This window comes from Tachypleus tridentatus, chromosome 7, assembly GCF_004210375.1.
Source record: "Tachypleus tridentatus isolate NWPU-2018 chromosome 7, ASM421037v1, whole genome shotgun sequence".
Lineage (NCBI taxonomy): Eukaryota > Metazoa > Arthropoda > Merostomata > Xiphosura > Limulidae > Tachypleus > Tachypleus tridentatus.
In genome coordinates this window covers 130,930,784-130,948,044 of record NC_134831.1, presented here as the reverse complement: position 1 = coordinate 130,948,044, position 17,261 = coordinate 130,930,784, and the positions used below count along the sequence as shown (strand labels likewise).

Below are 17,261 nucleotides of genomic sequence, written 5' to 3'. Positions count from 1 at the left end.
TATCTCAGGTAATTCTCTACAACGTAAAACAACCAGTTTTTATGTTCACACTAATTGGGTCCTTTCGTTTCGATATGTCACGGATAATGACTGCACCAATAACCGCGGACTGTTTTCAGTTAATGGTGTGCGATAAGAAAAACAAACGTTTACTTTTTATAGACGTGTCTTTAACCAACAGTTCAAGTATTTATATTATGCTCGAAAAAAGGTCGATTAAAATATGTATAATTTTCTACAGAACTTAAATATCAGTGTAGTATTTGAATGTTAAACCTAAGTAAATATACGAGGCTTATGATATTACATTTATTTTCAGAGAAATAGATTCAACGAAAAGAATGGCTATTGTTCGTGTTTGTTTGGACAACGAATACAACGCTCAAAAGTGTCTGTTTATATATTTGCTGACAACTAAAAAGCTAGTGAAAGTAGTAATAACAATTCAGTACAGTTTCGCTGGCAAAAAATAAGAAAAGAAAACTGCACTTGTGATTGAAAAAAGTAAATCTCTTTGCTTTATGATTATTGAGAACGCAAACTTAGAAACAAATTAATTAAAATATAAAATTTATTAAATTAGCAGCTATAAACATGGTGTCATTTCAATGCGTTTATGTATGAATTAAGTATCATGTAAGCAGACCCGGCATGGTCATGTGGGTTAAAGCGTTCGACTCATAATTTGAGGGTCGCGGGTTCGAATCCCCGTCGCATCAAACATGCTCGCCTTTTCAGCCGCAGGCGCGTTATAATGTGACGGTCAATTCCACTATTCGTTGATAAAAGAGTAGCCCAAGAGTTGGCGGTGGGTGGTGGTGACTAGCTGCTTTCCCTCTAGTTTTATACTGATAAATTAGGGACGGGCAAGCGCAGGTAGCCCTCGAGTAACTTTGGGCGAAATTCAAACAAACACAAACTGACGAGATAATGATATGTAATATTTAAAAGTTTACTGAGCACAGTATATTCAATTAGCTGTTGTATTTATTTCTTATATAATTTAGTAGCTTGTTTTGATCGAATTTAACCAAAGTTGAAGTAAGTTTCTTTTATTGAATTTGAACAGGGACATTAACTGTTTTTTTTCTTTACTTTACGTAACTTTGTACCTTAAGGTACAAAAGAATTAAATAAAGATCTTTTGCAGGTTTACTGAGTTTTGTCAAATATTTATTACATATATACACACATGCAGAGAAAGAAGAGAAAACATTGATTGTTCTCATGCTTGTATCATGTTACAATCCTGATAATAACAATCATAAGAAGTTAAATATCTCTTGTTTCTTTCTGGTTCCTTTAACACAAAGCTATAGAATGGGCTCCCTGTGCTCCTTTCATCACATAAAATCGAACCCTGAATTTTAGCTTTGTAAGTCTGTAAATTTGGCACTTACCCACAGAGCGACACGAAATGTCAACATCACGTGTGCTCTAAACTTTATTGTAGTATTATTAAATAATGTGAGACCAAATAGTCTGCATTTATAACTACCTATTAGCATCATAGTTAATAGATAAATACCAGCTTTGAGTATAATTTATTTGTCACAAAAATATTGTTTAAATCTAACATCTTTATAATATTGTATAAAACTAACATCTTTATAATATTGTATAAAACTAACATCTTTATAATATTGTATAAAACTAACAACTTTATAATATTGTATAAAATTAACATCTTTATAATATTGTATAAAACTAACATCTTTTAATATCGTATAAAACTAACATCTTTATAATATTGTATAAAACTAACATCTTTTTAATATCGTATAAAACTAACATCTTTATAATAATGTATAAAACTAACATATTTTAATATCGTATAAAACTAACATCTTTATAATATCGTATAAAAACATCTTTTAATATCGTATCATACTAACATCTTTATAATATCGTATAAAACTAACAAATATCTTCAAATCAAGCGGAATTTCCTTAAAATATACAATGATTCTAATAACGTTTCTTACGAGATAAAAAGTTTTGTCAACTTTTCCTATGACGATAAAGCTCTTCTAACTTTTATTATAATATGCTAAACGTTCATCATCTTATGAAATATAAACCTGCTAACAAGTTTTCTTATGACATACAAAGCTTTTGTCAACTTTAGTTATGAAGATCAAAGCTTTTGTCAAGTTTTCGTGAGAGACAATTTTTTGTTAGCTTTCCTTATACAATAGAAACTTTTGTCAACTTGTCTTACGATATACGAACTTTCTGTCATCTTTAGTTCAGAAGTACACATTCTCTGACAGGACAACTACTGCATAGTAATCACTTATTTCACACATGCTTCAGGTTGTTATTTTATTGATAATATAAATACTTGGAAGTCTCACGTTGTAGATATAGATGTTTATAATACTTAGTTTCTGTTTTTTCTCAATAATTTTATTTGTTTGTTTTGAATTTTCGCGAAAACAACAACGACGGCTATCTGCGTCAGCTGTCCCTAACTTTTGCAGCTACACATCACCATCTACCATCAACACTTTGGCTATTCTTTTACCAACGAATAGCGGAATTGGCCGTTACATTATAACGATCCCACGGCTGAAAGGTTGAGCATGTTTGGTGTGACGAATATTCGAACCGCGACCCTCAGATTACGAGTCAAACGCCCTAACCACCTGGTCATTTCAGGCTGTCTCCCAGTGGCACAGAGGTATGTCTGCAGACTCACACAGCTAAAATCGGGTTTTGAAATCCATGGTGGGCAGAGCACAGATAGCCCATTGTGTAGCTTTGTACTTAATTCTAAACAAACAAACAACCAAACATTCAGGGCTTCTTAACTATTTAGAGTACAGTGTATAAAGTATATTTTCTTTATTGTTTTATATAATATCCTTCTTTGAGATCGAAAGTCAATGACCACTTTTAAAGATGTTTAATGACCAGTTCAATTCTCCTTCTGACTTGGTAAATTAACTCTAGATCCAGTTTTCATTAATGTTAAAGGTTAGATCGTTTGTTAACATATAAACTTTGGAATATTTTGTAGTTTTTCCTGTCTACGTTAACATCAGTCTTCATTAACCATCCAAGGATCGGCGGCAAGCTTAAGAAGAACTACGCTAAAATTCGGACCTCGATCCCGACGGTGAGAATAACATAGGTTATATTTGCGCTCAAGAAAAAAAAACTATGCTTAAATTTATAAATCAAATTTATTTTTGTCGGTTCTTAAATAACTGCACCGCTTCTAAAATAACAAATTTGAAAGTGGTGTGTGTGTGTTTTTTCTTATAACAAATCCACATCACGCTATCTACTGAGTCCACTGAGAGGAATACCATATACATACCGCTGTACTAACGGGGGGGCCGAACTTGAAAGGGAACGTGCATCTTGTTGAATTAACGTTTCAGTATTCCAGCTGTTTTGTTTTTTATTTACCGAGAAAATGACGAAACGAAATCATCACGAGGGTATTGCATGTCCTGAAGAAGTCTAATTTCAAAACTAAAAGAAAATGGGTGAAATTTGTTGACACATAACACTGCACAACAATTTTTTTTTTTTAAGTTTTTCATCCTGAAAAGTTTTTGCTGATTGTGACAGATACCTGGTGGGTATGCACAAATATAGTTTTGGTTTTGCTTCATCACGTAGGAACTCTGAGAAATAGACAGTTAACTGTTTACCGGAAATAACGTATTTAATTGCGTTTATGTTTCTAATACACTATTAAGTTCAACATAATTAAAAGTGTGTTTTGCTCCTGATTTTTGTTTGCATTCAATGTCCGGTGCATCACGTTGCAGTGTCCAACAATAGTCAGCAAGCATTGACGGATTCAAGTTGCCCTGATATCGTTTTTCCATTGTAGCAATATCCTGGTGAAACTGAAGATTTCAATGAAACGGTACGTGATGGGCAAACTTGGATGTTATTTTCGTGATCAGCAGCCACAATTCTATAAGGAACACCGAACAGTGTTCAAGAAGCAAAAACTGTTGTGCATGTGCAGTGTAATTGATTTATACATTACGAGTTTTTCCAGATGTTTTAGTATTCTCACACACGACAGAGTTTTCGTGTGCCGTTGCAACGTATGAGTCAGTTTTCATTCGGATATTTTCGCAACCACACCTGCAACTCATGCGCTCATGTGCTCACCAAGTGGACATCCGTCGGACACAATCAGGCCCCGTTAGTCAGGGAAATGTGTGGAACTTCACTTGCTGCCTGCGATTCTACAGTTCATGTCGATAGATACTGCTCCTTTTACGTTCAGAGCTATTTCCCTGCTCTGATATGGAAAACAGAGAGGAGTTTCAGTCAAGGTAGGGAAAAAAAATTCGGTTGTCTGGGATCTAAAGCCCCTTGACAACAATGATGTGCGTGGGAGAGAACAGATGGTACGAGGTTTAGCGCGGCAAAAACGAGACGCGTGGCTGGCGTCAATGTACTGGTACGCATGCTGAGCGCGAGTTCGCGTGCACGCGTACCGTCACGCTTTTCACTCGTTATGTTTAGAGAGCCCCACAGCGACACTTGGCATACGGCACGTGCTCTAACGGAATTTTACTGCTTCGTTTTACGATTTTTCGTGAAGAATAAAAGCATAGCGTAAAGAAATTCTCGTGAATTTATTGATTGTTATCAACGAAAACAAACCGTGGAAACTTTTATTTTCAGTTTATTGTTTGAATTTGAACTATATGCGTAACATATATATGCATAAACGGCTCGTTTGTGGAAACGTATATTCAGATGTGCGTATTACATATCTCTGTTTGAAATTTGTATAATCAGCCAATAAAGTTTGTTTCTTACCGTTTAAAAATAGTTTGATGAATTCGAATTTTCTTTGTGTTTTTCTTATTATTACGACTTGTTGTATTACGTTTCACTAATATTTTTGCTCAGTTTCATTTCTATTGTTAAATCATAGAATTTTTTTTTTTATCGAGTAAAACCTTTTACTTCATACTGCCTTTCCTTTGTGTTTGATATCTAGTTACAGCCGCGACTGTTGAGGGTTCCCTCTTGTTATATATATATATATATATTTAAAACTAAGACATGAATTAAAACACATCTATCGATTAGGCTATACATATAAATCACTTGAAAAAGATAACAAGCATACTGTAGTAGTCAAAGCAGCAGTATGCTTTAAAATGCTTGCTTTTTGTACCACTATTTAATAGATGTGTGTAGTTTAAGACTAGATCCAGTAAAAGTGTAGGTTCAGCTGTCCTGTTCTTGTAACCAATGGCGTTTTGAGGTCTTTGCTTGAGTATTGACATTCGGCGAAACTAGAACCATCTGCCACACTCTGTCATTTTTATTATAAATTCTCGAAATGCATCAGAATAAGACAATGTTAAGTAACGTTACAGTAAATATAAATATGAAATAATATAGAACGAATATTATTAACGCATTTAAAAATACGTAAAACATCAAATTAAAGAATTTGTAAAACATAAATGTAGATTTCGGTTGGTTAATGAAATTAAACTAATCTAGCTCATATCTAGCCTTTCTTTTATTATAATTCATCATGGAAGAAATTCACACTTTACAATGAACTGCTAGTCTAATGAATGTGTTATAATGTGTGAGTTCTCTTTTATAAGAGCTGTCAATTCACACCAATACTCTTACACCGTAAACTCTTGGCCAAATAATAGCATTTTACCATCATTCTTTCAGGTCAAAATCACCCTAAAGTGAGGAACACATTTTTCCTCATCTTACAGTTTTAAACCAGAAACAAACATGAAACCAAACTAAACCAAACCGTATTTTCAAAAGAAAGACAATAATTCACATTATAAATTAATCGTGTAGCAGTAAATAATGGAATATTTGTGAATATACCGTGGAACAAACCGCGACTTTTATTAATTACATCCAATGTGTTTGAACGAATACAACACAGAAAATATTTTCCGCGCTTGTTTCTTACAATGTTAATTATTTTTCTTCTCTCTTGATCACTAACAGATTTGAAACAGAGTGCTGAAGTGTTTAATATATAATGTGTTTTTTATATATATATATATTACCATTATGCCAGCTAAGAATATTGTTCGTGCAGGAAAACGTGAAACATCATGGGGTAACCTTTTCAAATGCTGTCACTGCAGGTATTCTGATTCATGTTTTAATGTATGATGCAAGGGGGTGAGGTTGAACTCGTGTTAAATAAAAGATTTCTTAACAAGCACATAGTGCACATCAATATCAGCTTCGCTAATAAAATGAACCTCGGGAATGTCTTTATTAAGCACGTGATAAATCATTCCACGTAGCCAACGGACATGTTCTTGCACGCCACTTGCGTGACGGATTTTTAATTTATCTCTTAATACATAAATATGGCACGTGACCGTGACCGTGGAGATTTCAAAATTCCTTGTTTTTTTTTTGGTTTTTTTAAGCTCGTTAAGTTGATTTTTTCTTCTGTTTTTGTTTCGTACCTTTAATTTAGAAATTATAAGTTAACTGTAATTGTTTTTCGAGTTCCCTTGGAGTACAGTGGAGAATCACCTAATGTTTTGTTTTGTTTTCATATTTTCACGTTTTAACCCAGCATGGGTCTCAGTGTTCGTTTCCCCTGCAAATGTGTAAAGAAATAAAAACGAAAAAAAAAGAAATAAATAAACCAGCTTAAACATGTTAATGAGAAATGCTAGTAAAATCGTTTGATGTATATTATTGTATTTGGCCAGGTGGCTAGGGCGCTCGACTCGTAATCTGAGGGTTGCGGGTTTGAATCCTCGTCGCACCAAACATGCTCGTTCTTTGACCCGTAGGGGTGTTAACGTGTGACGGTCAATTTTACTATTCGTTGATAAAAGAGTAGCCCAAGAGTTGGCGGTGGGTGGTAATGAGTAGCTGCCTTCCTTCTAGTGCTAAATTAGGGACGGCTAGCGCAGATAGCCCTCGTGTAGCTGTGCGCGAAATTCAAACAAATACTGTATTTGTCGCTTTGTAACAGTTTATTTGATAGAAGTAATTTGGTGTTCGAAACAGCTAAAACTTGTTGTTCACAAAATAAATAATTTTAGCAACTATTATTGTTGAATTCAAATGCGGGAATAACACTTCGAACTATGATCAACAAAACTTAAATAAAGAAAATAATAAAAACAAATTTCAAAGTTACTCGCTGTTTAGCACTTATATAAGCCTTTTAATTTTACCTCGTCAAAGCACTGAAATATTTTTCTTACAATGTTTTTTATTTGGTTGTAATAACCTGCCCTCAGCAGTCTTTTCTTGGGGTCTACGTATATGTTGCACGGTTTGTTAGCCTATTCTGTACTCAGCATACCGAGTGAAGCTTTGATAAAGCTTTTCTTTTCTTTTTGGAAGGTAAATTAATTTTCAACATTGCCGAGGTTAGAACATAAATACGTTTATTAGATACAGAAGTATACTGGTATGACATTTCGCGTTTTATAAGAAAATGTTTACGTTACCCAATGTTTATGTTTTTTGGGTGCAGTAATGCTCTCTTACTTTTCTGCATTTTCAAATATTACTTTTGAAACGTATGAAAACGGTTTTACACAGTATAAAACAAAGATCATGACATTCTGTTTTTTTATACTGTATTTTTTTATTTTATGAATTTCGCGCAAAGCCACACAAGGGATATGAGCAATGGTCATCCCTCATTTAGCAGCGAAAGACTAAGAGGGCAGGCAACTAGTCATCATCACCCACCTCCAACTTTTGAGTTACTCTTTTAACAACGAATAGTTGGATTGATCATCACATTATAACGCCAACACGGGTGAAATGGATAACATGTTTGGTGTGACAGGGATGCAAACCCGCAACCCTCAGATTACGAGTCAAGTGCCCTAACCACCCGATTATGCCGGGTTATTAAAATGTATAAAGCTATTTTGTACTACTTTTAGGATCCGGCATGGCCAGGTGGTTAAGGCACTAGACTCGTAATCCGAGGGTCGCATGTTAGAATCCCTCTTACACCAAACATACTCACTCTTCCAGCTGTGAGAGCGTTATAATGTGACGTTTAATCCCACTATTTGTTGTTAAAAGAGTAGCTCAAAAGTTGGCGGTGGGTGATGATGACTAGCTGCCTTCCCTCTAGTCTTACACTGCTAAATTAGAAACGGCTAGCGCAGATAGCCCTCGTGTAGCTTTGTGCAAAATTCAAACCAAACCGAACTGGTTTTCGAACAAAATTTCTTCTCGGTGATACTATTCATGAACTACACTTTTTCATGATAATATCAAATACGTAAAAGAAAAGCTTTCAAAGTTACTGTATTTCCAAATTTTAGAGCGACCGATATATGTCTAATTTAGATACCATTGAGAAATACGGATGAAATCATTGTCAAGAACTTAAAATGGTACTTAATTGTGAAGAAAAAGAAAAATAGCGAAGAGATAAAATTATTTCTTTAAAACTGCTTTGCTTGTCAATTTAAAAATTTTCGAGTCTGTCCCAAGTTTTTGAATTCGTAGACCTGAAAGCAGGCAATTTGAGAACAACACCTGGCGTAGACTACTGGACCACTCTTTTTTAACCGGATATATTGGAATTTGGCCTATCTCTTACAGAGAACCTATGATTTCAATTTACAGAGTTTGTTTAAAGCAGATCTATATTTACCTATATCAGTTTGAAGGAAGAAAAGACCATTGTGGGCTGTCAAGGTGGAATAATATTTGGAGTCCGTGTAGCACGTTCTGTACAGGAACAGGAATACAGTCAGTGGAAGAAATCTGTAGGAAAGAGATGTTTCATTAGTAATTGAGACAGTAGGCACCAACCGTGGGGAGGCAGCGAGCCTCCCTGATCCTGATGTGTCCTATCAGGACGATTATGATTTGTAGAGAGAAAACTGGAGTTGATTGGAGAAACTCGTAACATTGTTACCCTAAAAATTGAGCTGGGTACTCTTCTGAGAACACAGGAAAAGTTCATTATGTCTACTGTACTGTACCTATGAGGCCCACAGCATTCCATCCAGGTACTGAAGGACAACCTTCACGGAAGAGGCTTTGGTTGTAGCTTCAAGTTATTGTCAGTCAGGCAAAGTAGAGTTCAGCCCGATGCTCAGAACAACCAATAGCAAGAAGATGAACGAGGCCATTGCGGCATCAGAAAGCTAAAAAGGTCCATATCTGGTGTGGCCACTGATTTGGTGGAGAACTGCAGACAGCTTGCACTAAACTGTTCGATAGTTACCCCAGTTCCCTCATGGCTAGCTGGAGTTTGTAAGGGTACAAAAACACAGATCGAGTTCCTGGTTGATACAGGAATGACCAGAACACTAGTAGATTTCTTGGTATGTAAGGTCCACTGAGGCCACTACTGATGAATGGTAGTAAAAGAGATGAAGAGAAATAGGTGGAGAAGCAATTATCTGGTTATGTCTAAAAGATGCTGCTCACAGAATGAAGGTAGTCATTTCAGGTTTAGCATTAGCATACTTGAAATACATGCATCGTGGAACTACTGGTCAGATTTATTTGTGCAACAGCTAAACTAATGTTCCATGTGAAAATTATTTGATTTCAGCGTTGTCAAACCTGGGAATAGCAGTTGGCAAAACAACGTATTTATTAAAAGATTTTCGTTACGTATTGTTTTTATTTATTAAATGGTTATAAAATTTGTATTGCATATGTTTTAATAGAATAAAATAATTATGCTTATTATTTGACTAGTCTGCAGGTGTGCATATGATTGGTTTTGAAGTTAAAACAAATGGAACATATTGAAATAAGGTTAAACGTTGTCTATGGAAGTAGGTAGCAGTATCTTCTAATGGTAAAAATGTCGTTTAATGTAAAGTGGAAGTGACCAGTGTTGTGAATAGTGCTAGTAACTCTGTGTAATTCCGACCTTAAGCTATTGGTTTAAGTACAAACGTGAGTTTTTGTCAGTTGGAACAACATTTCAAGTTAGTTCGTCAGCTTGTAATGAATTTTGAGGGAACAAATCCAGTCTGGTCAATAGCCTCTCCAGCAAAGTTGACTGTTTTGTTGTTTTTTTATCAAAGATAGCACACACATACTGTTTTCCATTTGAATAAAGATTATTTCTCAGTGTGTTAAACACTCATTTCTAGTCTGTTTATTTCTCAGCTCAGACTTCGTTCGATTTTCCAGATCTCAGAATTACCTCGTAATACATATTATACCTAATCTGTCTGGTCACTAATGAGGGGGTTCAGTTCTATCTGAAAATACAATGTAAGTAAAGTGTCCACCCAGAATTGTATGTTTATTTAATTGTAATTATTAGAGATATTGTTTATTCGTTTGTGTTTGGTCAGAAAAGAACTTTTGCCTTTCTACAGCTTCGTAACTATCGAAGTCGCTAACAAGCTTTAAAGGGGCTTCTGCCCACCGTCTAGAAGTTTTTCTGTATTAACTGATTTTGTATATGAAGAGTGACAAGTCTGTTTTAGCACTGTATAAAAATGGAATATTTTTGTCCAGCAATTTACAGTAAATATATATTTTGTTTTGGATAAAATCCAGTACTCTTTTTAAATTTTAATTTCTCGGTATTCTAAACAGGCTAGCAAAACTGCTCTTGAAGAAAACAAATCAAACTTCTTTTACAGTAAAGCTATTCAATGTTTAAACGATGAGGATTATCCCAGAAATTTAGTACTATAAGTCTTCAAGTTTATCGCTGATTCGAAGGAAAATATAAATCATTGATACTTGAAAGTTCGCTGGAGACTTGTCATTGACTGTGAACCATAAAGGTTTATTTGTTTACTAGATGTATGATGTTCGTATGATGCTCAGTTGTTTCTTTCGCGATAAAATAAACACATAGTTTATTATGTTTTAAAGTTTATTTATTGCAATAAACAAGAGTAGAAGTTTACCTTTACACGTGTACACACACATATATATATATATATATATAAAGCTGATTTTTTTTCATAAAAATATACATTTCAAGAAAATAAAATATTTTACCATACAAAGGCCTTTTTGTTGCATAATATTTTTTGCAAACATGAAGTAGGTTTACATTTTCTATTTATAAACTATCAAACTACGAATTATATAGTTATGAGAAAAATAATAGAAATGAATTATATAAACGATTCCAATTATTAAAGTAATGCGACGCATTATTTTTGCATTTCATACGTTGAAAAATATAATTATCAATATATATATATATAAATATACAAGACTAAAAAGTCTGCTTATAGAATAAGTGTTGTTTTTATTATAAGTAAATAATATTTATACACAAGCGTATCTCTAAAGAGATCTCGTTACACGAGTAATTTTCTCTTCTCACAGGAAATTCGGCTTTTTAAATTTTTTTTCATGTACATTAACAATAGTAACTTCCGGTTCAGACCCACGGGAAAGTAGGTAATCCGTCACAGAGGCAGCAAAGGTTCTATAGTCTGAGTTAAGAACGATTTCTTAATTTTTTTTTCCCACAATCTCACTAAATAGCTAGGAACTCCTGACCATATGCTATCCATCCTATCGGTGTGTATCTAGCACAAAGTTTAGCTTATACAGGCTACGTCTTGACCTGTTTCCATCTCCTTCTTGTGAGGCGGCTGAGTTTGGAACACCTCACGCTACATATCTGTAGTTCTAATCTGTATTATACGCAGAAACTTTTACTACCGGAAGTAAAAAAAAAAAAAAAACTGTCTTAAAAGAGAAGTGTAGTCGGTGAGAATTTTTATCCTAGCAATAATCTTCGCAGCTGATAAGCTGTGAAAAGAAAATATAAATATTAATTCGTGGAACACTCACCACACTGAATATTTTACTCAATAAAAAAGGAACGTTAAGGAACATCTTTTCCTACATTTAATGGAATAGATTAAAATTACATACTGTCAGAAGCAAATGCTTCGTGGATCACGTGTCAAACGATCATAGAATGTTTTTTTATTTTTAAATTTTATTCTTTATTTTCCATGAGTATTTTCTTAAGGGGGTTGAACTCGTGTGAGTAAACTCATAAAAAAAATAATAAAAATTGTCATCATCCCTTCTCTTGGCCAGAAAATAAACAAGAGGGGGCTTTTAAACCCCCTTCCACTCTACTACAATAGTTTTCATTGAGACTCTCGAATAGAAGGAACTCTACGTATGCGAATGAACAGCTGAAATCTGCTGAAGAAAAGGCCTGTTAGAATGGCGTCTTTCAGAGCGCGGTCCTCTGAGTGGTAAACATGTATGATTAAGGCACATAATCAGACAAGTAGGTGTTCGCAGCGGTGTGAAACTTGAAAAAGCGCCACCTCAAAACAACCAACATCGTACTTGTTTCCGTTGAACACTTAAATTAGTGTTATAATACTTACTTGAGAAAGAAATAAAACTGTGGCAAAATATCTGATCTCAAAATAAGCTATTACGTACCTAGGTGTTGTTTTTATCGTGCATCGTATATGTATGAATGATTATCCGCAGCCCACTTTTATAAAATTTATAAATAAAAAACAATAATTTAATTTATTGTACAATTTAAGGAATCGAATTCTCAAATATAAACACCTACCACAAATTTAACAACAATTGTTTAGACAAGTAACGTAGGCTACGTTTACCGGCACAGACGCCAACCGACGTATACTTACATACTAGGGAAACCAGGTGAAGAAGCCTACAGAATTATCTCCTTCGTACTTCAAAGTGTTACGTGGAGAACCATCGTTGCAACAGAAACTATGATGCGGGGAGGCAGCATTAGAACCAAGACTTGAAGTCGGAGAACCTGGAGTCGACATCTCTGACTGAGAAGTTAGATAAGGCGTCGTGCTCAAATCGCTGTTTGTTGCTGGATAGCGGTTCCTATTCGCTTGCCTATTATAGACTAGAATTTCTCTATCCCCTAACGCACTAGCTGAACTTTTCTGCTCTCGAAGAAGCTGCTGAAGTTCCTTGATATATTCCACAGCTGCTCTCAGCGTTTCCACCTTGCTCATCTTTTTGTTTTTAGCCCTCTTTGGAACGTGCTTTTTTAATGTCGCAAAACCCAGATTTACCATTTTTACACGGTTTCTCTCTCTTTCATTCCGCCTGGCCACTGCAACATGCCTTGGTTGAAACACCGAGCAGTCCAACTGAGATAAACTAATATGTCCCTGGCAACGTAATAGTTTCTGTATATTACTACTATCCACTGGTGTCTGAATTAAGTTTCCAGTTATAGCAGTCTTCTCCCTTGATGGTGTGGATAACGAAGCAGAGGTAATCGTCACATTTGTGGAAGAAACGGCGTTTGAAGCAACAAGAATACACGTGGTTGTATCCATGATTTTAGCTTTGTAAGCAAACTGAGATTAGAACTTACTTATTAAGATAACTCAGTGCATATTATGTTAGCTAATATAAGCGATTGGTTAACATAAAACTGCAGCTTTATCTAAGACAACCAAAAGTATGGTAGGATTATCTACAGATTACAAGAGCTCGTGATGAAGTGTTCGGGCTCGAGCTTCACTTGAATTAAAAACCTGGTCTCCTGAATACTAAGCTCCACCCCCGGGAGCAAGCATTGTATCGCTTGTCAATCTATTTTATGAGTCGCACGCGGGACGCGTGTATTTCGTAGGACACAGTGTGTTCATTGAAGAACAGAAGCTAGTTCAATGAGATGACAGATTAAAGATGCTGGTGCATGCTTAATTTAACGTATAAAGGTACAATAATAGCACGAAGTGAGACAATAAACTTTTGAATTAACACGTGAACATTCAGGTAAAACATGCTATTCAACTTACTGAAATACCTCTTATATCTAAAGGTAAAAACGACTGGTGTCGAAGCAGTGAAATATATTTATGTATTAGTTCAAACGGGTTATTAAATACCATATTTCAAAATCGTTTTTTTGTTTTCAATTTCGCGCAAAGCTACACGAGGGCTGTCTGCGATAGCCGTCTCTAATTTAGCTGTGAAAAACAAGAGGAAAGGCAGCTTGTCATGACTACCCACTGCCGACTGTTGGGCTACTCTTCTACTAACGAATAGTGGAATTGACCATCACATTATAACGTCTTCACAGCAAAAGGGGTGAAGGATGATTAAACGACAATATCTGCTATCAAAATAATTACTGCTAATTGAATAACGCGATTAAATGTCATGGTTATAACGTCCCCACGGCTGAAAGGGGTTCAGTGGCATACCGTAAACTTTATGAACCGCAGCCCATTCCGCTAGTTTAGCACAGAATGTTTACACGAGGGCTAGCCGTCCTTAACTTAGCAGTGAAAGACCAGAGTGAAGGCAGCTTGTCATCACCACCCGCTGCCAGCTCTTGGGCTACTCTTTTACCAACAAAGAGTGGGATTGACTGTAACGTTATAACGCCCTCATGGGTGAAAAAGCGAGCATTTTTGGTGTCACAAAGATTCGAACATGCAACTTTTAGATTACGAGTGCAACGCCTTAACCACCTGGCCATGCCAGGCCTTCAAAATCTGCAACATCATAGAAGAATTGTATCGGTGGTCAATACAGGCTCCATTTGGGAATAGTTATCTTCTGCATATGTGTGTGACCAATAAAGAAAGGGAAAGATTTGAACTAATACAGTATTTGGTAATAACGTAAGTTGAATATGGTGAACTATAGGGAAAAATATACAATAAATATGTATTCTCATTCAACTATATGACATTATTCATAATTTTCTCTGATTGAAAACAATTGCATATGAATACAAACTTATTGAGCTCAATATTTTAGGATATTCTGTGATTTATTCAATGCAAGTTTGGGTTAAAATCTAGAACAAAAATGGCCTAAAAGTTCACCAATATTTAGTTTACTAATCTCATCTATATTTAAGCTAGAATAATTAAAACCAGTTGTGACAAGAAGGCTGCATATATAATGATACAGTCTTTTTAGTTGCTTAAGGTAAAATGAAAGATTTGTCATTTGAAATGAAATACGAACAGGGAAAGACATGCTAATATGAAAGTCCAAGAGTTGGAGGTGATGTTTTACTTACAAAGCAATAAGAAAGACGTTATTAAAACTATGTTGTTGTTGTTTTGAATTAAGCAGAAAGTTACACAATGGGCTATCTCTGCTCTGCCCACTACAGGTATCGAAACTCGGTTTTTAGCGTTGGAAGTCCGCAGACATACCGCTGAACCACTGGGGGACGTTAGAAGGATGAATTGCGTTTAACTATAAGTACAAAAGTAGCAGATTTGTGGTTAACTGTAAGTACCAGAGTAGCAGATTTGTGGTTAACTATAAGTACAATTAGCAGATTTGTGGTTAAATATAAGTACCAAAGTAGCAGATTTATGGTTCATTGTAAGTACCAAAGTAGCAGATTTGTGGTTAATTGTAAGTACCAAAGTAGCAGATTTGTGGTTAATTGTAAGTACCAAAGTAGCAGATTTGTGGTTTACTATAAGTACCAAAGTAGCAGATTTGTGGTTAACTGTAAGTACCAGAGTAGCAGATTTGTGGTTAACTATAAGTACAATTAGCAGATTTGTGGTTAGGTATAAGTACCAAAGTAGCAGATTTATGGTTCATTGTAAGTACCAAAGTAGCAGATTTGTGGTTAATTGTAAGTACCAAAGTAGCAGATTTGTGGTTTACTATAAGTACCAAAGTATCAGATTTGTGGTTTACTATAAGTACCAAAGTAGCAGATTTGTGGTTTACTATAAGTACCAAAGTAGCAGATTTGTGGTTTACTATAAGTACCAAAGTAGCAGATTTGTGGTGTACTATAAGTGCCAAAGTAGCAGATTTGTGGTGTACTATAAGTACCAAAGTAGCAGATTTGTGGTTTACTATAAGTACCAAAGTAGCAGATTTGTGGTTTACTATAAGTACCAAAGTAGCAAAGTTGTGGTGTACTATAAGTGCCAAAGTAGCAGATTTGTGGTGTACTATAAGTACCAAAGTAGCAGATTTGTGGTTTACTATAAGTACCAAAGTAGCAGATTTGTGGTTTGCTATAAGTACCAAAGTAGCAGATTTGTGGTTAATTGTAAGTACCAAAGTAGCAGATTTGTGGTTTACTATAAGTACCAAAGTATCAGATTTGTGGTTTACTATAAGTACCACAGTATCAGATTTGTGGTTTACTATAAGTACCAAAGTATCAGATTTGTGGTTTACTATAAGAACCAAAGTATCAGATTTGTGGTTTACTATAAGTACCAAAGTAGCAGATTTGTGGTTTACTATAAGTACTAAAGTAGCAGATTTGTGGTTAATTGTAAGTACCAAAGTAGCAGATTTGTGGTTTACTATAAGTACCAAAGTAGCAGATTTGTGGTTTACTATAAGTACCAAAGTATCAGACTTGTGGTTTACTATAAGTACCAAAGTAGCAGATTTGTGGTTTACTATAAGTACCAAAGTATCAGATTTGTGGTTTACTATAAGTACCAAAGTAGCAGATTTGTGGTTTACTATAAATACCAAAGTAGCAGATTTGTAATTTACTATATACCAAAGTAGCAGATTTGTGGTTTCCTATAAGTACCAAAGTAGCAGATTTGTGGTTTACTATAAGTACCAAAGTAGCAGATTTGTGGTTTACTATAAGTACCAAAGTAGCAGATTTGTGGTTTACTATAAGTACCAAAGTAGCAGATTTGTGGTTAATTGTAAGTACCAAAGTAGCAGATTTGTGGTTTACTATAAGTACCAAAGTATCAGATTTGTGGTTTACTATAAGTACCAAAGTATCAGATTTGTGGTTTACTATAAGTACCAAAGTAGCAGATTTGTGGTTTACTATAAGTACCAAAGTAGCAGATTTGTGGTTAATTGTAAGTACCAAAGTAGCAGATTTGTGGTTTACTATAAGTACCAAAGTATCAGATTTGTGGTTTACTATAAGTACCAAAGTAGCAGATTTGTGGTTTACTATAAGTACCAAAGTAGCAGACGTAAAACACTGTTACCAAATATATTTCTTCTTTCAAATACAAATATTCGACATGACGTATTCATATATATTTTATATGCTGTTCTAATTACTCCTTAGATGTAAGCCATCTCATCTGTAGGAGTAATCTACAGTCATTTGTTATGCTGCTGCAATTAGACCTAAGATCTAATCCATCACATCTAGCATGCCCAGGTGGATAAGGCACTCGACTTGCAATCCGAGGGTCGCTGGTTCGAATCCTCGTCACACAAAACATGCTCACCCTTTCAACAAGTTGGAGACTTTGTAATGTGACGGTCAATCCCACTATTCTTTGGTAAAATAGTAGCCCAAGAGTTGGCGGTGGGTGGTG

At 35.1% G+C, this 17,261-nt stretch overlaps 1 protein-coding gene across 1 annotated transcript; it reads right to left on the bottom strand.

The window, feature by feature from the left end:
- Nucleotides 1–11,055: 11,055 nt before the first annotated feature.
- Nucleotides 11,056–13,731, bottom strand: LOC143258119 (achaete-scute homolog 2-like). Its single transcript, XM_076517135.1, has 2 exons — nt 12,609–13,731; nt 11,056–11,733 (listed from the first exon to the last, which is right to left on the bottom strand). The coding sequence occupies exon 1, from the start codon at nt 13,284–13,286 to the stop codon at nt 12,612–12,614; it is 675 nt and encodes a 224-aa protein (XP_076373250.1). The 5' UTR covers nt 13,287–13,731; the 3' UTR covers nt 11,056–11,733; nt 12,609–12,611.
- Nucleotides 13,732–17,261: the final 3,530 nt, after the last annotated feature.